Raw genomic sequence first — 24,851 nt, forward strand, 5'->3', positions numbered from 1 at the left:
TTTTCTTTTCTCGATTAATCCAAAATGTTGCAGAAGCATATGGGTTCGGAGTTGATTTCAGCCATTAATTACACAAGTAATTTGAGTTTTATATTGCTTTTATATGATTCCTTTTAACTTTAAATAGCCAAACTGTCCCCTAGTGTCCTTCTATAGTACATTTGTTGACCAATCAAACTATTCCATGAACTTCTGTTTGTGACTTAAAAGATTGTTTTGCATTGCCAAACACCATTTCCTCCATGCAAAACCTTCCTTGAAGTGCTTTCTTGGAAGCACTTTTCTATTTACATCAATAAATAATAGATGTGCCATACGAGCCCCTATGAGCTATGGTTCTTTAGATGTGTGCTAGAAACTAGAAAGTACTTCATATATATAGAAGGTGTGGTAAGTCAAATTCACTGCTTGATATGTGAGCTCCGTGTATGAGCATCTAAGAAACAATGTAAAGCTTTATATAAAAGAAATGTTGATGCAATTGGATTGGTTGAAAGAAACCTAATTCCGTTGAAGATCGATTCTCAAGAACTAGTTGCATCCATGGTTGGCATATATACAAAATGTTCTTGCTAATCTCAAAAATATCACAACCTAGCTAGCTAGCTATGGGCTAAGTTCAAAAAAAAAAGTCAAACATTTAAACCATGACCGACCATTAGTGAATTTGATTTAATAAACATTGTCAACATAACGTAAAATGGAAGAATATTTTTCTTTATGTTGAAATATTTGAGGTAAATTCTCCCTCCTTTACAATGAAAGCTTGTAATCGAAATAAATTACAAGGGTAAAATCAAAACTTTCTGCTTCTCTCTTATTTTCTAGAAAACCAAACACATGCCTTATGATAAAATTAATATTTTTTTTGGTAAATTTATAAACATCAGATCACCCACTGGAGGATTCTGCTAATAAATCTATACCCTTCATTTTCAGAAAAAGACAACAATAGCCCTAAAACTAGGATATGAGAATTTTAAGTACCTGTAAAAGTTCGTAAAATATAAGATTATTCTACAATACAATTTTACATGCTACATTCATCATCATCATCAAAGCCTTGTCCCAGCTATATGGAGGTGCCTACATGAATTCTATTCCATTTTGCTCATTCAGTGTCATATCCATTGTTAAGCTATAGGTGCTTAAATCATATCGAATAAAAAAAAAAAATCATTTGTTATTACTTCTAGTTCTTTAAACTTGTAATAGATCAATTTTTTTTTTAATGGATGTTGTAAAAAGTCTTCTATGCACATAAAAAACCTTCTCAGTGTATACTTTTCACTCATTTTTTAGATATACTATTTCTTAATTGCCTAACACTATGATTCATACAACATAGTTGGCCTTATGACTGTTTTGTAGAAGCTAACATCCTATATGAGCCAAAATATAAAAGTAAAGTCATTCAAATGTCCAAAGTAAAATTGTGAGCATATTGAACATGCAATACTTAATAACAATTTCTCTAGAACTCCACTAGCAAATCCAAAATAAGTTATTTCCTGTATGAGTTCAAAAGCTTTTCTTGGACACCAGAAGGAACCGGCCCTTGCTTTTCATTGTAGATTCAAAATTCAAGGTGCTATTGCCTAAGTTGTCTTCAAAAAATCTGTTTTGCTTGTTTTCTCTTGGACTTTGTTTGTTTGTTGGTATCTTGTAGGGGGTAAGTTGGTCAATTGGGTGACCAACTCCCATGCATTCTCATGACGCCAAGGTTCAAAGTATCTGAAACGTAAAGTGGACTAGAAAGATAATTTTAAGAGATGTATCGGGATATGTTTTGGATACGTATGGATACAGACAAAAAATCAAGGCACGCATAAATATAGTAGAAAATTCAAATAAATCCTAAAAATATATTATTAACAATATTTACAAATTTTATATGATTGTAAATAAGTCATTTAAATGTAAAAAAACCATAATTTAATAATTTATATAAAGTGTGACATATCGAAACACAATTAGTAACCATTGAAAAATGATGGAATAACTAAAATGTAAAAAAAAAACAAAAAACTAAAATGTGAATGTCGATTTTCAAAAAAAACCAATATAATTAATCTTAATATTTATTAGTATATAAATTTTAATAATTTATTCTAGCATTTATTAGTAAACACTTGTCACTCATTAAGAACAAGGTTCAAAATATCGATACGCCTGGTACGCCCGGCGTATTGGGCAATGTCGATAGTGTTTTTTTGCCTTTTTTATTTTCTTTTTCAAAATCGGTTTAGGGGCCAGTTTAAGGCTTCTCCACACCCTGAACCAGTCAGAACCCCTATACATCCCCTGTAGGGGCGTATCGAGAAGCCACCGACACGATACGTATCGGGAAGCCATCAGCATGATACGGGCCGGTACGTATCGATAATTTGAACCTTGATTAAGAAAAGTGAAAATTTACTTAAAATTAAAAATACATATAATCATAGCAAATAACTATGTGTGGTTCATTGGTAAACTTGTGGTTGTTAAAATCAAGTGACCAAGGTTCAAATCTTGGTATAGCTAAACTTTAAAGTTTTTTACACTAACAAAACGAAATTAATGAGAGGGGATCATTAATTAAAGGAATTAATGAGATAATTTGAATTAGGTGCTAAAATTCAAATTTAAGTTTAAGTTTACTTTGAAGTAATTGACTAATTAATGAAAAAGAAATTAGACTTAAATACATGAGTAACATTTTGAACCTTGCATGCCGCTATAATGGCTTCCATGAAAAATGGATTATTTTGGAGAGTATCATTTACCTGGGTAATCGATACTCTCATGGAGGGTAAGTTGCTTATTCACCCATGAAAATGTTAATCCTCTCCTACATCCACCTTTACCCGAATAAACGAAAGCACAACCGAACACTAGCACCGAAAGTTACTCGAGCAACTTTTGCCTAGGATTCACTTGCCTAGGTAAGTGTGTTACCCGGGTACCGATAAACGAGCAAGGCCTTAAAGATATTGGGTAGATAATGTCCATTCTAGAAAACAGTCAAATGCTGTTTGATAACAGCTGAAATGGCTGAACTTAATGAAAATACTCAAACTTATTTATGCCATTCAGTCATTAAAGAGTTCACAGCCTACATAAACTTATTCATCATTAAAATATGGAAGTCGATCTGTTCAGCCACTTCAGCCATTGTTAAACAATCCATCAGTCCTCCCTTCTTTTATTATTAAAAAATTCAGTACATTCTACCATCTTTCGTTGGAATTCAGCTTCAGTCAGGGAAAAGACTGTTTGAGCAGCCTTTACAGCCTTGCATCGAGAATATCTTCCTGCTTATATGCTTTATTTCATGGGGAGATATTCTCAATGGAAGGTTGCAAAAGGTGGTTGGAATGGTGTGGGCACGGGCTTGCCCTAATGGAAGCCAATCTCCTTTCGTTGTGTTTGGTTAAATTTCTAATTGAAAGTGACGTCAAAAAAAATCTAATCAAAAGGATCAATATTTGTATAATGAGTTTTGAGCCAAAGTCAAACTTTTAGTTCCACAGAACCACATTTTAGAATAGAGCGTGCACGAGCCAAATCAAGATTAGACCTAACCCCTGAATCAAATCTTAAGGGTCATACCACGTCTGGGTCAAAGCAGGACAACCTAAACTAACAAGAGGTAAAACTCTCAAAGAATTGTTCAACCTAAAAGCTTAAGCTATTAAATGATAAGGTCCCTAAATAGATTTTTATTTTCTAAAATGCTTCCCATGTGGAAACCTATTGTGCTTGAAGTGTGGACATGCACGGGCCCATCCATATATTGCACTAAAATAATGAGAGTGACAGGGATTAAACACTAGACCACTTGGTTAAACAGGCTTTAATACCATCTCAAGTTCAACATAAAAGCTTAAGTTGTTGGGCGATGTCCATGAATAAAGGCAATTGCAACATCCAAGCTTTCATACCATCATCTTAAGTAGACTTGTTCATGGGCCGGCCCGGCCCCCGAACGGGCTTGAACAGGTATATGGGCCCGTGGGCTTAACCTCAAGCCAAAAAGCCCAGCCCGCAATAAATTCGAGCTGGGCTCAGGATTTGCCAAAATAGCCCGGCCCAACCTATAATTAAACCTAAAAACCCTAGTCGAATACCCCTCTTTTTTTCACCTCTTTGCCTCTTTTCCTTCTTTTTCCAGCCGAACCCTTCTTCTCCACATCCTCTTTCCCTTCTTTATATTCTTTTTTTAATGTAAATAAATTCTGATTTATATTGATTATTGAATTCAGAATTTATATTCTTTTTTTAATGTAAATAAATTCTGATTTATATTGATTATTGAATTCAGAATTTATATTGAATTTATATTCTTTTTTTAATGTAAATAAATTCTGATTTATATTGATTATTGAATTCAGAATTTATATTCTTGTTTTAATGTAAATAAATTCTGATTTATATTGATTATTGAATAGGGAAAAATTCTAATTTTTTTATTAGGTCGGGCTTTGGGCTCAGGCTTGGGCTTCGGGCTCTTTATCAGGGCCAGGTTCGGGCCCAAGTTGTAGGCCCGTTGGTCGGGCCGGGCTCGGGCTCGGGCTCGGGCCAAACATATTTTCATTAATGAAGAGTAAAAGCCCGACCCGAGCCCAGCCCAGCCCGGCCCATGAACAGGTCTAATCTTAAGGAACCATTCAAACATAAAGCTTAAGCTGTGGGGTGATTTCCATGAATAAAGGCAACTGCAGCATCCAACTTGCTGATCAGCAAATTCTACAGCATCCAACTGGTAGAACTCAAGCCTTCATCATGGTCTGAGGGTCATAGTTCTACAGTATCAAACTCGCAAAAGGGAAGGCCGGCAGCAGTGAGACATTCGTGAGCGTCAAAATGTCTCTTGGAGCGGCTGTGCACTACTGCACTTGTGATCAAATTCTAAGATAGGCCTTAGCCCTTAAGCTTATGGGACGATGAGATGATTGATTCATTGATTTGCAATTTGTCATTGTTGTTGTTCCTGTCTCGTTAAAGAGTGCTGAGAGGCAGTAGATGCTATTGAGTTGAACTTGCCTGGTCATGGTTTCATCCATATGAATGCGTGCTACGAGTTTTATAACTATGACATGCACGAAACAACCGGGAGAGATTTTAACTGCATCCTTTTTTTTTGTCTGTAAAATGTAAAATGTAAAATGTAAACTTTGATAGTGCAAGCACATGCCGTCAGATTAAGTTCATCGGATTTTAACAAAGAAAAATAGATGTACAAATTATATTTTAATTTCTACAATGATGAAAAGTACAATGTCTAAGATTTTTTGGATAGTTAGACTGAGTCTTCAAGAATTAAGACAAAACGATAAGTTTATAAATAGAATATATAGGGAAATACTGGGATTTATTTTAGAAAGGACGATGATTCATTCAACAAAGATAAAGATAAAATGCTTACTATTTGGGGATTACCAGATGACTCGGCCCAGAAAGGCTCTTCATTATTCTGCTCTCCAATCTCCGGTACATATCTCCAGCCTGCCAGCCATGTGCCAAGGCAATCCCTACCACAGGCACCAAATGACGAACGAAAAGAATCAAGGAAATAATGTGGCAAGGAAAACGTCACCGGTTTTATCTTAGTAAATACTTTCCCCAATTTGGAGTATGTTCATATATTTTCTAAGTATATTTCTGTTTCCAAAATAGTCTAAAGTAAGCTGACTGGAACGATTAAAACCTCAACTACAAACCAAGCACCACATAGGGAACCAGACCCTGATCAAGTGCCTCCTCAGAGGCCTATACATCTCTTGGAAGGCCCAATTGTATGAACTCATCAGAGATTCAGAATAGACCTTGCAAAACTTGGTACAATGTTCATGTGGCGTACAGGATTCGTTTCTTGCTGTTCTTAAATAAATTGGGAGGTCCATTATCAATATCTTGCTGTTTCAGTTCTTCCCAGATCAGCAACAAATAAGCAACTCGTGCAACAAGGACAAAATATCACTGTTCACAAATGTATGGCAGGCTGAAAAGCTTCTAATGCTACAACAGCTGCATATATTAGAAGATTTTGAGAGCATAAAACTGCAAGTTGTAGAAAACTAGACCTCCTCACATCCATCTTCCATAACAAAGCTTGTTGGAATAATAATCAATAGCATGTTAACCTTCCTCCCAGTCTATGTCATCCTCATCATCTCCAGATGCATCAGCTTGAACGTTCAAGTCATTTAATTTATGAGTTTCACTTGTGCCTGTAGTGAAGATGAAAATAAGGTCATTATTATTTGAATTACAAGGACCCAATTCCCAGAGGAAGTCTGTGTCACAATTCACAACTTAATCTTATCGGACTTAAAAATGCATGGCCATTCTTTAAAACAATGATATTGAAGTCAACTTTAATCATGTCGATAGCCAACAATAACAAATAAAAATTATTGATGTTAAAGAACTGATGGAGTTGCATAACATTGCATATGAGTTAGATGATGAGCACACTTTATGTTAAATGAGCTACAAAGTAAAGAGTAGTAATATCTTATGACTCTCACAATTTCACAATGACTCCTCCTAGTTGTTAAGGTAATGCCTAAGTCGAGTTCGAAAGGCTGTCGACAAGGGTTCATGGGTGGCCTGAAACTGCATTGCTTGGCTACTTCATCGGCGGCCTGAAGGAAGAAATAAGAATAGAAGTGAAGTCCCTCCAAGGCTCCAACCCACCTCCCTATCGGCAACAATGGGTTTGACAAGATTGCAAGAAGAATGGTTTAATCGACTGAAAAGATTGGGTTGACCGGACACATTCAACTCTGGACCACAGTCTTGGAACCGACAACTAAACCGACCAGGTAATCCTTCTATCCTGGGATCCAGCCTAGCAGTCACAAGAAATCAGACCCATGGGCAGGCTGAAAATCTTCAACCTAAGGCCCAAGCCAGTGTACCCGCCCCAGTGCCATTAAGAAGATTATCTTGGGCCGAGATGCAAGCCCGAAGAGATCACAGTCTTTGTTATAACTGTGGCGATAAGTTCGGTCTAGGCCATAAATGCAAGAATCCCCAACTATTCTTACTACAGACAAATGAAGCTGAACCTCGGGAGGAAATCCCTTACACACCCATTGCGATACCTACTGAATTAGAAAGTTCGGATGGGCCAGACCCACCCGAGATATCCTTTCATGCATTAACAAGACTGACCTCCACCCAGACAATGAGAGTGGCTGGGTCAATACAGGGCTGAGCAATTTCAGTTCTAATTGACAGCGGGTCATCTCTCAACTTTGTGACCCAAATGGCAGCAAAACAATTGGGCCTAACACAAGAACAAGTGTTGTCATTCAATGTACATGTAGCGGATGGCAACAACATCAGCTGTGATAGCATATGTAGAGGGGTCCACCTGAAGTTACAGCAACATTCATTTCTAGTAGACCTCCATCCATTAGACATGAGCGGAGCAGATGTGTTATTAGGTGTGCAGTGGCTACAATAGTTGGGACCGGTTGTATGTGATTGGTCAAGACTAACAATGGATTTCTCCATTAATGGACAAAAGTATCATCTGAACAAGGTGGCTAAGGATGCACCACAACAGGAAGGATTGAGATCCATCCTCAAGACTAGTTGCAGTGAAGAGCAACCCCTCCTATTGCATATGGGATTGAATACCAGACCGGTTTTAACAAGTCCAAAGGAAGCAGCCACGCTACTGGAAAACCAACAAGCACTCCAACGGTTACTCAAATGTTAGACCTCCTTCCAGACCCATGGACCACAGAATTGAGATCATCCCGGGGAAAGCTCCATTAAATGCTAGACCTTATCACTACCCCAGATTTCAGAGGGAAGAGATGGAGAAAATTGTTCAAGAATTACTAGAGAAAAACATCATACAGCCCAGTTCAAGCCCATATTCAGCACCCGTCCTTTTAGTCAAGAAAAAAGATGGAACATGGAGGTTTTGTGTAGACTATCGGGCTCTAAATCAGATCATAGTAAAGAACCGGTTCCCCATTCCAATCATTTATGAGCTACTGGATGATTTACATGCAGCTACCATATTCTCCAAAGGGGGGTGATATCCATGAGGGACTTGGAACCCTCTTAGTCTGGGCAGAACTTGCTATCTCTTTCTAGTTTCTCAACAGGTCATCCAAGGACAAATCTTGTGAATAAGTCAAAGAATTCCAGCCATTGTGCCACCCTTATATGGATCAACTCTATTAATTTCTCAATGTTTCTCTCCTTTTCTGAGAAAATTCTTGAATTTCTTTCCTCCCATAAGGTCCAGCATACAGCAGCCCTAATACACCTACACATGATCCTACCTCTTTTCATTGGCCAGCTGAAGAAGGATAGAGAAAACAGGCATTGTACATTCAATGGGGGGTTTCAATTACACCCAAAAAGTGAGAAAACCCATTCCCAAATAGCTTTAGCCAAAAAGGCAAGACACCAATAGGTGGTATCCAATTTCCTCATCAACTTTCCAGAGAGTGCAGTTATGTGGGGATAAACAAGTCATGGATCTCTTTCTTTCAAGCAGATCACTTGTGTTGATTCTTTCCAGGAAAGAATCCCAACAAAAACTCCCAACCTGAGGAGGAATGGGCTTGCACAAACCTCTTTAACAAGGAAAGGCAAACCAAGGGCAGTAGGTTGTTGAGTTAAGGTTTTAAAAAACGATACACAAGAGAAGGATCCCGAGGGAGAGGGGGTCCAAAATCTGAAGTCTTCCTTTGAAGGGAACAAAAAAAACCATTTTCAAGGGTGGCCAAGAGGATCAGGGTGCTACCCAAGTCTGTATCTCTGACAGCCCTTCTCAGCCCCAGATTCCACCCAAAGCCAAAGGTCGATTCTGAAGGGACTAGGAAAGAAGAAATAGGCTCATTTTTCATGTTAGAGAGAGGTTACCTAAATTCAAATCATACCTAATCCAAGGGGAGAAAGCCGGTAGGTCATGGATTGCTTTCCATGGAGAAGCACTTGTAGTCCTTGCCAAAATTCTAAGATCTCAGCCTTTGTCCTCCAGCCCATGAATGGTAGCCACTATCTTAGCCCACAACTTGTCCTTTTCTAAAGGAAACCTCCACAGCCACTTCCCCATTAAAGCCATATTTCTTTTCTTAATATTCCCAATCCCAAGAACTCCTTGCTCCTTAGTTCTAGTTACCGCCTCCCAACCCACCCAATGGTCCCTCTTTTCCTCTCCAGGCTCCCCCAAAAAATCCCTCATCAGCTTTCCAATTTTTTAGAGACCTTTGTAGGGATCTTAAACATTGACAAAAAGTAGACAAATAGATTAGCTAGGGTAGACCTAATCAGTGTAATCCTCCCCCCAAGAGAGAGATAATTTCTCTTCCAAGAAGTAAGCCCTTTCAAAAAACTTCTTTCCACCATCGAATTTCAAAAGCTTCCTTTCCGCCATAGGTCTATTTGCTCTTTTACCTTTCAATAAGGGTTAAAAACAATTGATGAACTAATATAATAGGATATACATATATATATATTATATATTATGTATTGCTTTTCACCAATGGTCTTACCTTACATATAGTTTTCACAGCTCAACAAGAGAGAGAGAGATTGAACATCATTCTCTTCTAATCCATTTTCTCTTTGTTTTATTATTTCAAGAAATCATAAACATTAGACCCAAGTTACGTCTCTTTATTTCATTTGTTCTTGTCTTATTTATTGAAGATTAATTGACTAAGAAACAGGATTGCATGCGACCTGTTGTTGCACTTCTCCACAAAACACCCAGATCTAATGGCTCATTCAGGTTTTTGTTCCATCCTGGTTAACTGTTGAACTATCCTGTAGAGTAATTAATTCACAGGCCCATGACTCTAACTTTTCGGGCTAATCTAGTTTTAAAACATTGGTTTTCCCTAAAACCACCTTTGTAGTAGAGGAGTTTGACACATGGTACTACCCTAACATCATCTTCATAGAAATGTCCAAACAATAGCTGCTCCCATACGTTTCAACATGATTTTTTCTCTTCTTTTAGATGGGATAGAAAATGACAATTGAATAAGACTTTCAATATCTTTATATGGGGTCTACTTGCAACCAAATAAAGAAACCGGTTCCAAATACTGAAGGAAAATGTGCGAGGGATTAGTAGATGATATGCAAATGTCCCATTTGCATCCCAAAGAAGGAATTTGTGGGGATACATCACCAGTTAAACCTCCTTTTTGTAAAGTTTCACAGGAATTGGTCTTCAACTAGTATATTGCCCAACAAAAAACTCTAATCTTGGGTAGGAGTGGTCCCACCCAAACACATAGGAAAAGCCTAGGATGAGTCCTTAAGACCTAAAGAAGGGTGGACAAGAAAAGCAACCTCTTAGGACTCATACAAGACCCACAACTACATCCACAGCCCATTCACCTATCACATGCAAATTGCCTACCACTAAACAAGTCTACTATCAAAGGCCACATGCACTAGCTTCCCAGGAATGATTCCAGACATAAGATAAAAAATCCCATGTAATTGCCTGAGTAGAGCACATCTAATTGCCTGAATAGAGCATATAAATATTTATCAGCCATGTAATAAGGTATATCAATCAAATCATTCCAATTCTCCTTTTCTTTTTCTCTAGAGGTGGGTTCCCATTGAAGGAACCTTGTGATAGGCAGAACTTATCATCTAGTATCAGAGCAAGGCACCATGGCAAACACAAGAGTGTCTATCGGCGGTGTTGTCCATGGTCAACCAGATGTCTCAAGGTGGGAGCAAGGAAAGTGAGCTAGAAGGATCGAGTACCAGTAGTGAGCAGCGACCTGGGGCAATGGCTGATAAATCTATTAAACTGGTTTTCCTTACTTTTACTGGCGATGATCCAATTTCCTAGATCTTCCAAGTTGAGCGATATTTTGATTATAATAAAGTACCTAGACCTGATAGGGTGCCCTTAGCCTCACTATACTTCGAAGGAAAAGGCAGTTCTCTGGTACCAATGGTACCACCGCTCCCATCCTCGGATGACCTAGCTTGACCTAACTGACACAGTCACAACTTGATTTGGGCCAACAAGATTCGTAGGCTACGACGAAACCTTATCAAAACTCAGTCAGATGGGACCTGTTAGGGAATATTAGGTGAAGTTTGAATGCCTAGCTACCCACGAGGGTGGTTGGAGTCACCAGACAAGGCTTTAGTTGGTTGTTTTATTAGGGAGTTGAAGGAGGAGATAAGGTTGGGGTTGAAGGCCATGCAACCTGTCATGGTGATGGAAGCAGCTAGGCTGGCCCAGTTATAGAAAGAGAAATTGAGTTGGGTCAGGCAACTGGGCTAGCCAAGTGAGCCAATCAACTAGAACCTGGGTATAGCTATTAAACAAATTGGCTTTTGGGGAAACCCAATAACAACTTAGTTCAACCTAAAATTCCCTTTAAGAGGCTAACATGGGCTGAGATGCAAGAAAAGAGGGAGAAATGGTTATGTTACAATTGTAAGAAGAAGCTTGGGCTTGGGCATCGATGCAAGGCCCAACAAGCTTTCTTGTTACAAACCAAAGGGCCTGACTATGAGGAGGAAGGGGGTGACCAGGAGATATACCCAACTTCCATGACCGACCCTCAGGAGACTAAAACCCTTGATCTCTCTACAGGCCCTTATTGGGCTAACTTCCCCCCAAACTATGAGGGTTACAGGGCTTTTGGAAGGGTGCCACATGGCAATTCTGATTGACAATGGGAGTACAATGAACTTTATAACCCATCCCCTTGTGAAGTAACTAGGCCTGGTGGTGTAGCCCACTCTTGCCTTCATGGTGCACATGGCCAATGGCAGCCAACTGAAGTGTGATGGGATTTACACTAAGCTGACACTAAAGATTCAGGCTCACCAATTTTCTATTGACCTTCACCCATTGGAATTCAGTAGGGCCGATATTGTCTTGGGGTGCAGTGGCTGGAACAACTTGGGCCAGTATTTTGTGATTGGGCCTGATTAACAATGGATTTTATGAAAGAAGGGAGTGTGATCCATATACAAGGCCACTTTGGTGGGGGACCAATGAGGGAGAGTATTGCCTCAATTTGCAGACAAATTTGGGACCCAGGGCAGCCCATTTTCATGCACTTGGGAACTGTAACACTTAGCCCAGCAATATCACAGCCCCTTGGGCCCAATGAAGACCACCCATATTTTTCTCAACTAAGGGACGTACTCACTGAGTTCACTAAGTGTTCTAGGAGCCACCAGGCATACCACCTAGTCGCATGCATGAACACCGGATTCCCCTCTTACTTGGGACTGTCCCAACTAATGTGAAACCGTACCATTACCCCCACTACCATAAGCAGGAAATCGAGAGGATGGTCCAGGAATTACTTGACAAGAAGCTGATACAACCCAGCCATACCCATTCTCCTCACCCGCATTTCTAGTTAAAAGGAGAGATTGAACTTGATGGTTCAGCATGGATTATAGGGCCTTGAATCATGTAACTATTAAAGACCAGTTTTCCCATTCCCGTCATTGATGAACTTTTGGACGAGTTGCATACGACTAGGGTATTTTCCAAAGTTGACCTATGGGCTGGTTATCATCAAATCCAGGTCCATGAAGATGATGTACATAAGACTGCTTTCCGCACCCATGACGGTCATTACGAGTTTCTAGTCATGTCCTTCGAGCTAACAAATGCCCCCTCAACTTTCCAGGCTCTTATGAATGACGCCTTCAGGCCCTACTTAGTAAATTTATCTTGGTTTCTTTGATGACATTCTTGTGTACAGCCCAAAGTGGGAACAAGTGAACAACACTTGGTCCATTTTTTGATTGCTCTTAAAACTCTCAACGAAAACAACTTGTATGCTAAAGAAAGCAAATGTGCCTTTGGGATAACTCAGATATAGTATTTGGGACATGTTGTGGGGAACGGAAGTGTGGCAGCAGACCCAGAAAAGATAGAAGCAATGGTTCAATGGCCCGAGCCTAGATCAGTTAGGGACCTCAGGGGATTCCTTGGACTCACCAGCTACTACCAGCAGTTTAATAAAGATTATGGAAGGATAGCAGGCCCGCTAACTCAGTTGTTGAAGAAAGGCTCATTCAACTAGGTTCCAACAGCAAACAGCTCAGCAGGCCTTTAAAAATTTCAAGTCAGTTGTGTCCTCACCGTCCACCTTAGCCCTACCAGATTTCTCTAAAGTGTCATCAAGTGTGATGCTTCCAATTCAGGGGTGGGAGTTGTACCTATGCAGGATGGGAAACCTCTGGCCTTCTTAGCAAAGCTTTCTAAAATTCCACCATGTCCAAATCAGCCTACAAAAAGGAGTTAATAGCCATGGTGTTAGTTGTCCAACAGTGGAGATCCTACCCTCTAGGGTGGCAATTTACTATACGCACAGACCACCAGAGCCTCAAATTCTTCTAGACTCTTGTCAGTCATCTGCCTTGGAATACATCAATCAGCATCCAAATAAGTTTAGCATATCTCCATGGCATTCTAGATTGGGTCATCTTAATTTCAGTTGCTGATTGTCTTTAATCCTGAATTATTTGTTTGTGTCAGTGTGTAGTCTTTGTTGTGAAGTGTATCAGTATTCAAAGCAATGTAGAACATCATTGTACCATACTAATAAAAGAAGTTTAGCTCCTTTTGATATTGTTCATTTTAATGCTCGTGGACCTTTTCCTATTTCTGCTATGGGTGCCATACGATGTTTTATCATATTTGTGAATGATTGCACAAGATATGTCTGGTTATATGCTTTTCTCTCCAGGGATGAAGTGCCAAGAATTGTTAAGAATTTTTTATCAATTTATTCAAAGTCCTCTACTGCGACCAGTAGGAGGTATCTCAAGCCCCCCACCACCAGTTCTAAGGATTTAGGGATATCTTTCACTGACCCGCTCCAGACCAGCAGATAAAGGGCTTCGAGGTTTCTCCATGCCGAGTTACTCGGATCTACTGCGATACCAGTCGCATTTCCGATCTCCTTGAACACCGCAGGGCACCAGGCTGAGAGGGGTACGTCGAATATTCTAATCCACCATTTCCCAAAGCCTTTCGCAAGCCCCTCCGAGCAACCTCGAAGAGACCAACACGATAGTAAGACTTGCAGGCCATTTAACGATGACAAGCCGGACAAGAGAGACCAGCTAGCTTCTTCCTCCGACGCAAAGACGATGAGCCACTTATTCCCTTCCATCTTTCTCACCGTCAGTTTCTGTAGGTTCCTCCATCGCAAGGCAGAGCAGGTTCGACCTCTTTGTTTGAAGGGATGCACCAGAGAAATGAAGAACCAGACATATTCGAAGAAAACTCTCATGTTCTTGGACTCTGTTTTCCTCAACGAAGACCTTAATCAGACCTCCCTGCACTCTCACCATCACAATACCTTCCTTGGAAACGCCTAGTTCTGCCATGTTCCATTTTCCTTGTAGTACCTTCCCAAGTTATTCCGTTTTCAATGTCTATTGATGGTTCTTTACTCAATATTCCTATTGATGACTCTCCTATTCACATTGAATCTCATGTTGATGGCCCCAATCTTCCTATTGCCCAAAGAAAAGGAGTTAGGGAGTGTACTTTACATTCTATGTCAAGATTTATTTCCTACTCTCATTTATCCCTGTCTTATAAAACCTTCCTTACAGCCATATCATCCATTCCTATTCCTAAAAGTGTATCTAAAGCCCTTCCTAAACCAAAATGGAAAGCTACCACAAATAATGAAATGGGGCTTCTAATTAAAAATGAAGCCTAGCAATTGGTGGATCTTATGAAAGGGAAGGAACCAGTTGGGTGTAGAAGGGTCTTTATATTTAAATACAAATCAAATAGGTCTATGGAGAGGTACAAGGTTTGACTTGTTGCAAATGGTTATACCAAAACTTATGGTATTGCTTATATAGAAACTTTTGTTCCTATTGCTAAGACAATTCAATAAGGGTTCTATTGGCTTTGGCTACTTATAAATCTTGGCCTCTGTATTAGTTAGATTTCTCCATGGTGAACTGAAAAAAGAAGTGTAGATGCTTCCTCCTCTTGGTGTTGTGATACCTTCAAGGAAGGTTTGCAGGTTGAACTCCAAGAGCTTGGTTTGAATGATTTAGTATTGTTATCAAGCAATTTGGGTGCACTCAAAGCTGGACAGATCATACGTTTTTTGTTAAGCTTGAAAATGGTCCTACATCTGCTCTTATTGTATATGTTGATAATAGTTGTTATTAGTGATCATCATGTGAAGATTGAGAAGCTTAAGATTTTTTTGGCCTCTAAGTTTGCAAATGAAGATTCGTGGAGATCTTAAATATTTCTTGGGCATTAAAGTGACAAGGTCCATGAGGGGATCGTCTATATTTCAAAGGAAGTATACTCTTGATCTTCTTAAAAGAAACAAGGAAAATGGATACTAAGCCACTTGAACAAAACAAATTGACCAAAAGAAAACATTTCTCATGTACATAATGAGATACTAGAGATAAACTAAGACACTTGAAATTGAATTGGGCCCCATTTGGTTTGCAGGAATAGGGGTCTGGAATTGGAATCGGAATGGCTATTCTTATTCCAACTGTTTGGTTGGGCGGAATTGGAATCCCATTCCCATTCCTGGTGGAATGGCATTCTCCCATTTGAGGGAATGGCCATTCCCTCCCCCTCAGAAATGAAATCTCATTCCTGCTGATTCCAATTTTCATTCCCATTCCTTCTGAACTAAACGGACTATGGGAATAAACCATTCTGATTCCGACAACAAACCAAACGGACCCCTAGAGTAATAAAAATAATGAACTAGATGTAGATGACAAATAAGAATGTTTCATCTGATAACAAGAATGATTTCTCTTCAATTTTAAGAGGAACCCAATTGATATACAAGCGCCCATCCTAATCATGAGTTTTAGACCATGAAACTTGACACCATTTAGAGCCCATCCAATTACTTCTTGCATACAGAAACAAGTCATTTTAATAGCAATCACATCTTCCCAGAAAAGAATATTGAATTCATATGGTGCATAAAGATAATGCTTGTAGTGTTCTATGCAGAATAAGATTTCCTCTAGAGAGAGCTATTTGAAAGTGTGGATAGAGTTTATTGATGAATACCTGTAGTTGGAGCCTCTTCCCACTCAACATCATCATCCCTCTCATCCTCTTGACGTTTTGATTTCATTCCAACCTTACGATCAGAAGATATGTCATTAGGAGCATTACTTGCATTCTCCAATTCTTGTTGTTTCTTCTTTTCAGCTTCTTGCTCCTGTTGCCTCTTGATAAATGCAGCATAATAAGCTTGAATGTATGCATCCTGCAAAAAGGTCAGAAAATACCAATGAACTGAGCTTAAAAAAAAAAGTTAGAAATCATAGGGAGATCAACCATGGAAGGAATCTTTCTACTAGGATGATTGATAGAAAAGTTCAGAGAGAAAAACAGAGATCTTCATATGGTTTTTCACTGGTCTACAGAAAGCATACTATAGATACCTAGAGAGGCAATATGATAGGTTTTGGAAAACAAAGGAGTCTCAAATAGGTATAATGTGCACCTATTTAATGATATGTATGACGGTACAAAATCAAATGTTAGGGCACCTGTAGTAGAGACATCTGATTTTGCAGTTACAATGGTTTTTCACAAAGGTTCAGCACTTAGTCCTTGTTTATTTGCACAAGTCATGGATGAATTACCTAAACATATTCAAGAGGAGGTCCCATGGTGTATGATGTTTGCTGCTGAAATAGTATTAATTGATGAAACTAGTGAAGGATTAAATGCAAAATTAGGTTTATGGACAGTTGCATTAGAAATAAGAGGTTTAAAATAATTAGGACTAAAATAGAATACATGAAATGTAAATTTAATAATAATAGGAGTGCAAGCCAGGGTACACTTAGGAGTGGAGATCAAGAGATAACTCAATGTAACCTCTTCAATTACCTTGGTTCAATAATTCATAACAAAGGAGAAAATGGGGAGAACATCACCCATAGAATTAGAGGATGGACAAAATAGAGGGGTGCACTCAGTCTTATGTGATAGGCAAATACCACTTCAACTGAAAAGAAAATTCTATAAAATAGATGTAAGGCCAACTATGTTGTATGGAGCAGAGTCTGTGTTGGGCAGTTAAGAAACAGGTGTCCAAAAATAGTGTGGCAGAAATGTGAATGCTCAGATAGATGAATGCTAAAACTTGAAAGAACAGGGTTAGAAACGAATTCATATGAACCTAGGAGTAACTCCAATAGGTGGTGATAAAATGAGAGAATAGATTGAGATGGTTTAGTCATGTCCATAAAAGACAACCTACAGTGCTTGTTAGGAAAAAGTGATCTGTTACAAGTTGAAGGGGCTAGAAAAGCTAGGAGCAGACCAAAAAGAAATTGAAAGTAAAAAAAAAAAAAAAAGATTTAAGCACCCATAACTTAACAATGGTATGGCACTGAGCAGAAAGGAATGTCAAAACAGGATTCATGTAGCCAACACCATATAGTTGGGACAAGGCTTAGATGATGATGACAATGATTAGAAATAACAGATATAAAAATGGCTTTCCTTAAACTTACTGATAAAAGGTAGATATATAAAAAATCAGAAAAAAGAATCCAGCATTCATCTCTCTGTAACAACCTGTATGTCCTTTTCATCCTCTTTGTCATTAACTTTTGACTTCTTGTCATCAGACAATCCTGAAGGTGTTGAATTATGATCAACTTTTGGTTCCTGCTTCACCTCCCCACGTTGTTCTTTTGTAAGGTTCATTCCTTGCTTAATCATCCAAGGAGGCAAAACTTTCATAGATGTAGATGCAGCATCGGGCTTGCTATCTTCTTCCTTGACCTCAACACCAGATAAAGCAACTTCAACCTGCCAAGAGACAGTCATAAAACTGTTTATAGATATTGCAAATTTATTATAATCTTAAGCTGAATAACTATTAGCTCAAATATTTTATTCAGTTACTTCCTTGATGGAAAATATTATAGAAACTAGCTGAAGACCAACTGGTTGGTTACAGGGATAAGAAGTGAAGTTGCCATAGAAACAATCATATGGGCTGGTAGATAGAAGGCAACGTGTATAGCCTTGAGTCAAAATTCCACGAAGTAGGCTCTGAATATAGGGAAAAATCCATACAGTAGTTGCTGCCTTGCAGGCTTTCTTCCAGTAGCAAAGAACTATCATAAAATAACAAAGAGAAAAGAAGTCACATGTTTCTCCAACACTGATTTCAAGAGGAGAAGAAAGGTAGCTACAAGGAAAAAACAAAAATTAAATCACTCATTTTCTTTGATTGGGAACTGAGAATTTTATTAATTATGTTAAGGCTGCATTTGACATTTCTTAGTTTAAGGACTTGCCCCTTTTGAGGAGAAAAGTCTTTTAAATAAGGAATGCCAAATGCAGCCTAAAAGAATGAGTATATGCGAATGCTGAGCATCCCCCAAGAAGTAAGTGTCAATCACCCTATTGAGGCATTTTCCTCACCCTATACTTTGCTTTTTATATCAAATGGACCCAGAACATTTGTGCCCTGTTCACCCCTTTCCTAGACATCGCATCAGCAAGCAGGCAAGCAGCCAAGCACTTCTGTTGATCTATACCAAGCAAAGCTTGCCTTCACTTTTGTGTGTGTGTGTGTGTGTGTGTGATAATTAATATGAAATTCATTAAGATGAGGAACATATATACAAATTTACAATCCTCTGTTCTAGATATATTTACATGTATATATAGAACCCTTCAAAGCTTTGATTAAGTCAAAAATTAGCAATTACTAAAGTTACAGCTGACTCCTAATTAGGGTCCTAAGAACTTCTAAGAATAAAAACTCAAAAAATAGTATTTCGCTTAAACTAATAAATTCCTAAAGAAAATAGGAAAATACTAATTGCAGACCTTCAAAAAAAAATTGGACACTCAAAAAGAAAACACTAGATGGTTTGAAAACATAAAAATAGAAAGTTTAAATTTAGAAACTGCCATCAACATCCAAATCTGGATGTAGGCAATTATTCCTCCTCTCATATGTTTTAGTAACTTCAGGATGCTCAAACCTCTCTAGAAATTGATTCGTTGTATCCTCTATTTCTATAGATGGCTGAATTACATCAGTCACACCCCCACCCACCTGAAAAGAACGTGCCCTCTAATTCTCACTATCATGGTCCCCCCATAATATAAAGTAAAAAATGTCATACATTGGAAATGACAACTATTGCAAATCTAGTGGCAACTTTACTTTGTAGAAATTATCAATAATCCTTGCTAGAACCTCACAAGGACCAATCTTTTAAGGGGCTTATGATGCTCTCCACTATGATACCACTCTTTAGAAAGATGCACCTACGCTTCATCTCCAACTTCAAAGACAAGTTTATAACAGTGTTGACCAGCTTGCTCTTTTAGTGGCATCCTGTAACGAGGCTTATTGAAAAGGAATGCACCAAGTATAAGATCAATAAGATGTTGCACACTATACATAGGAGGCGATTTAGGTAGCAATTCGTCAGTCAAAACATCCTTAAACTCTTCTAATAGGGGTTGTACTTGTTCTGGAACACCATCACTACCTTGTTATTATGAGAAGAGCAAATACAATCTTCTATTGTTTAAGCCCATGCTTAAATTCAGGTCTAGAAAGACATACTATGTTCTTCCCCTTTTTCAAGTTCTTGTTCACCTTTAGAAGGCATAAAGGTAAACTTTTTACCATCCTTATAAAAGGTATAGCTCTTGGTCTAGCATCATGCTTAATTTTTCTATCAAACTCTCAAGGTCGACCGAGGAAAAGATGGTGTGCATCCATGGGGACATCACAGCACAAGTATTCTTATATGCATCATAAATGGTAAATGACACGAGACAATATTTAATAACATTTACCTCATGGTCTTTATCCAATCATACAAGCATGTAAAATTGTGGATGAAGCTCTTTCTTCAAGTTGAACTTATTGGGAGTTGGGAAATTACATTCTCACACCTACCTGGGTCTAATATTAAGTGTGGCACAATGACCAGGAATAGTGTACTTAATGGGAAAGATATTATGGTTCAACAAAAGTTCATTGTTACCCTTTGGAACATAATATAATCGTCTATTAATTAAACTAGGACCACAGAAGTCTTCATAGAGAACATGATTTGTATCCTTTGTTTTTTCTTTATTAGGACCTTCAGTTTCTTCTAGCTGTAATTGATTTTCAATCTCTCTAACTTCTTGCACAAATAGTGCGTGTTGGGTATGCATGCAGTCTGCTACAACATGACTCCATTCTCCATAGAAAAAGCGCTTCACACCAACCTTATTAGTTATTAGTTTGGGAAAATTGGCTTGTTTGATAGTAGATAGAAAAGTTATTTTTTAGATTTTGTGGACTGAAGAAGACCTTGACCAAGACTAACACTATGAAAGTCGAGATAGGCCTGCTAAGCTAGTAAAGCATCTGAAATAGATTTCTGAGGTTGGGTTCCCCAACAAACTCTTTTGACTGACTAGAATGTGGTTTTTTAGGGTTGTGCCTGCTGCTTAATTCAACTTCTTAATTGTGTGATCAACTCTACCTTAAACTCTTGCTCATGTTGTAACAGGTCTTGTTTGTGTTGTTTGTGTCTCTCTTCTCGTTGCCATATCATCTCTTGTTGCCGCAACAATAATTCCTTTATTTGTCTTCATAGTAACTTTGCTGGATTTTCCATTGGAAATAAGATCAAAGTTCAAACTTCAAAGGCCTTTTTAGGAGGCATATTAGCTCTGATATGAACTAGCCTAGTGATTGGGAGGTAAACTCTCTCCTAAGTTTGCTGCAGACTTTATACAGTGTCAGATTAAATGGAGCTTTGGAGGACAAAAGAAAATGGAGATTTGAAAACTCAGGAATTTTCTCTGTCAAATCTTTCTATAACAGCCTGACAAGGGAGGAGTTTTCTTTTCCAGGACAAGAAGATTTGGATAAGGAATGTCCCTTCAGTAGTGTCTTTTTTTGTGAGGTCAGCAGTGTTAGACAGAATTCAGACTAGAGAAAACCTAGTTAGAAGGGGCATTCAAGTGCAGGATGAAAGTTGTGTCTTGTGCAATAAAAGCACAGAAACCTCTAATTGTTCAGGGTTAAGGTGTGTTTTCCTTCTGATGTGAAGAGTTTTTTGCTTGCTTGGTGGCTAAAGGGTCTAACTGAGGCTGGAAGAGTTGCTTGCAACACTGTTCCTGCAGCTGTATTCTGGGTAGTTTGGCGTGAAAGGAATCAGAGAATCTTCGAAGGGCATCACATTTCAAAGGAGGAAGTTCTTAAAAATATAATGGGCATGCTGTATTATGGTTGGCTGATCACTCACTTTTTAAATCTAGACATACAGTTACTTTTTTTTGACAAAGAGTTTATTTTTGGATAGTTTTATCTGTAAATGTCTAAATGCTTAGTAGTTGTGCTTTGAGTTTTGGGGGTTTCCTCCAGTATAGCTTCTCATTGTACAGGGAATTGGAGCTGATTGTATATCTTCTTTCTTTTTGCGTTTTAATACAATACCTTACCTTTTACAAAAAAAAAAAAAAAAGAGACAAGGTCGATGAGTAGCCTTGCTTCAAAATCCCAAAAGTAGGCTCTGTTCTTCTACGAGAAAATAACTACTAGAAAATGGCAAAGAGAAAAGAAGAAATTATGTGCTTCTCCAAGACTTATTTCATGAAGAGAAGAAAAGCGGCTCTACAAAGAAGAATAAAATCTAGCTTAATTCTCATTCAATTCTATTGGATATATAACAAACTCCTCAAAGCTTTGACTAAAATAGAAATTTAGCAATTACAAAAACTGCAGCTCACTCCTAATTAGGATCCCAAAAACTCCTAGGCATAGAAACTCAAGAAATATAAACATATAAAAAGAGTAATTGTTTTTACCAAAAATAAAAAATAAAAGGAGTAGTTGACTGAAACTAATAACTTCTTTTGAAAAAGTTGTATTAGTATAGCCAAAAAGATGCATCAGCTCATATACATTAAAAAGTTGTATAGTGGAAATATACAAGAGTATTTCTTGTGAGAAATCATAGAAATAAGGATTCAGTACAAAAAAACCAAAGAAAAAGTTAAACTGAATGCCCTGGAATGGTTTCTCTATAAAAGATTGAATGAAGTGCTTAAGAACTTGTTTTCATCCTAAATATCAGACCACTTGCATGTGCGTAGCATACAAGTATCAAAACAGAAAACCATTTCATGCAAAACCTAAAGCTATTAAATTTTAGATAGGGAGAGGGGGAGCACCCTTGTTTCACCAAGAAATGGCATTGGTGTACCACCATAACCTTGTCCTTGAGATGATTTAGATGAATCATTAGCACCAGAATCACCATTAGCTGCACGTCCAGCAGCATTTGCTCGAGCTTCCCATGCCTGGAGACTTCCAAATTCAGGAACAGGCAAGTCCTTCACTCTGGCAAGTTGATCCATCAATGGCTTTAGTTGTACCTGCATTGATTTCCAGCTTGTCCAATTTAGGAAGGAAAAGGGCAATAATTCATTTACTGTGAAACTTCAGAGATAAAATGATAAGTATTCAACTACTAGTAAAGAGGTATCAGCATCATCCAAGTCTTGTCCCAACTATATGGGGTCGGCTACATGAATCCAGTTTCACCATTAAGAAAAACTCAAAATTACATGAAGTCAAAATGAAGGGATGTTTTTGGCACATAATTATTACACTGTTAACTGTTCCTTTTAACATATCAATATACTAACAGTTACTGGTCAAAAAAATTAACTACAAGTATCTATCATATTGAAGCAAATTGATTAAAAATTATGTAAAAAGGAAAACATGAAAATAAATAATTGAACATATTTCTATAAATCATAGCCATATACAAGCATGACTGCATCATGCATATGCATGAGCTTGCATTCATGCTATATCCATCCATGATGTAAAAAAGGTAAATGCAAACATATGTATATTAGTAACTTAGCAATATATCTACATGTATAAATACTAATATAGAAATGATTTCCAATTAAATAAACTGTTAAAGGTATTGAAGCAATCAACTGGTAGGAAATGCAACTGTATTTATTCCACATAAACATCAAAATCAACATAGAACATGGCATATTGGACTATAAAGAAAGATCGGGAATTATTAATTCCAATACTTCCTAAAGACCCGATTATTCAGATAACAAGATTGAAAGACTAACATCTTAAGACAGAACAACATTTTAAATAAAAAGGGGGTGGAAATAATAGCTGAAACATTTCAATTTGAAAAGTTCCCCATCCCCTTTACATTGAAACAGTCTCGAGAATAAAACAGTATATATCTTATAATGAACGACTATACTAGCCTCCATCTTTTGAAGCATATCCCTCAACTTTTCACGCTTTCTCCTCCTCGCATTATCATCCCCATCTCCCATTTCTTCTGCAGCCAATTTGTCACTCTCAGCAACAAGTTCAGCATTGCAATTTTCACAATGAAAATATTCATCGTTGGGGGAAACCAGCCGCATTGCATCAAAAGCATTATACCTGAACACAGAATACCGCATAATTCTGGAGTATTAAGAAAATATGCCGATACAACAATACATAAATGGAAAGTAGAAGCAAAGAAAGAAGTGATTAAGACCTTCTCCCACAATCAGGGCATATATATTCCTGAACTGTGTTTCTGTCCTCCAATTCATCTTTTAATTTTTTCTTCATACGATGCAACCTGTACCTCACAACATCATATATCTGCAACATATTCACTATTAGGCCTTTCAACAGATACAGTAGCCCAAATCTTTCAACATTCTTTTATCAATTAGTATATAAAAAAACAATATAGGTAATAGTGGGTTCATAATGGTGCTAACTGTCCAGGACAATAACACAAATTTATTCCAAATAATCCCCATGGTCTTGATGATATCAATGCCCATCTAAATATGTGGATACAACCTAGAGAAACAAAGGCCCAAAAGTTGAACCAAGACTTACACAGAACATGGGATATGAAAATGAAACTCCCATAAATGGTAGCAAATCAAGATTATTGATGGAAATTTGTTATCTAAAATTTAAAAAAAAAAAAAAAGCAAGCTAATTTAGGTACTTTCAACACAGTAGTTTCAATCATTCCCCCACTTGCCGCATGCCTATCTGAAAAGCTAACTTTATCCAATATTTTTTTAACTATTTGTCTGATATTAAAGAAAGAAAAGGCAAAAGTATATATAATCTTCGCCATGGAGCCTTGTTATCAAATAAAAACCAAGCTTCATTAAGAGATATGAGTAGATTTATAAAAAAGAGCAACCTGTGCATAATCTAAACAACAATAAGAGTGTGTGTGCATCTTCTGCTTTTCTTCTCCCTCCTTCCCAGTTTGTTGGCCATCACTGGTAGCAGCTACTGCAGCACTAAAAATTTTTGCACCTTTAGCTGTCTGCAATGAAATAAAACAGAAAATAAACCAAAAGATGAATTAGTATAAATAACATGGAGCAAGCAATATGTGTATGACCATGAACTTCTTTAGTAAACTATTAAGCATGGCAACCAGTGTATAGACTGCAACATTCCAATAATTTCCTATTCAAAAAATTCAAAAAAAATATGCATTTTTTGAGAAAAAGTATATTGTACTAATTGTATAAAATGTGCCTATAAAAAAAAGGGTATAGAATGGGTAAACCCATTACAGTGAGTCGCTCTACAAGAGGTGAGAATAGCCAAAAAACAGAAAATATAGTAATTACAAAAGAGGGCATTGGTTGTGACTTGTGATTTTGAAGCCTTTGCCCAAGAGAAAATCTTTTTTTAATGATTGGAAACAGTGACTTTCATTAAAATTAGTAATTCATCACCATACATTGTCAACCACTCAGAAAATGAGTGTTGACCCCAATCAAACTA

The 24,851-nt window shown here is 37.7% G+C and overlaps 1 protein-coding gene across 1 annotated transcript in view; it reads right to left on the bottom strand.

Annotated features, from left to right (window-relative positions):
* Window positions 1–5,563: 5,563 nt before the first annotated feature.
* LOC104601178 (Transcription factor TFIIE, alpha subunit) overlaps window positions 5,564–24,851 on the bottom strand; it is a 36,647-nt gene continuing 17,359 nt past the window's right edge. The window contains exons 4-10 of the mRNA XM_010264423.3: window positions 24,253–24,381; window positions 23,578–23,687; window positions 23,294–23,477; window positions 22,214–22,417; window positions 17,582–17,818; window positions 16,055–16,256; window positions 5,564–6,215 (exon numbers count right to left, since the gene is read on the bottom strand). Of these exons, the coding sequence (XP_010262725.1) occupies window positions 6,124–6,215; window positions 16,055–16,256; window positions 17,582–17,818; window positions 22,214–22,417; window positions 23,294–23,477; window positions 23,578–23,687; window positions 24,253–24,381 (1,158 nt within the window). The 3' untranslated portion in view covers window positions 5,564–6,123. The remainder of the gene's footprint in view (window positions 6,216–16,054; window positions 16,257–17,581; window positions 17,819–22,213; window positions 22,418–23,293; window positions 23,478–23,577; window positions 23,688–24,252; window positions 24,382–24,851) is intronic.

The sequence above is a fragment of the Nelumbo nucifera genome, chromosome 3 (assembly GCF_055504915.1).
Source record: "Nelumbo nucifera cultivar China Antique chromosome 3, China Antique-T2T, whole genome shotgun sequence".
NCBI lineage: Eukaryota > Viridiplantae > Streptophyta > Magnoliopsida > Proteales > Nelumbonaceae > Nelumbo > Nelumbo nucifera.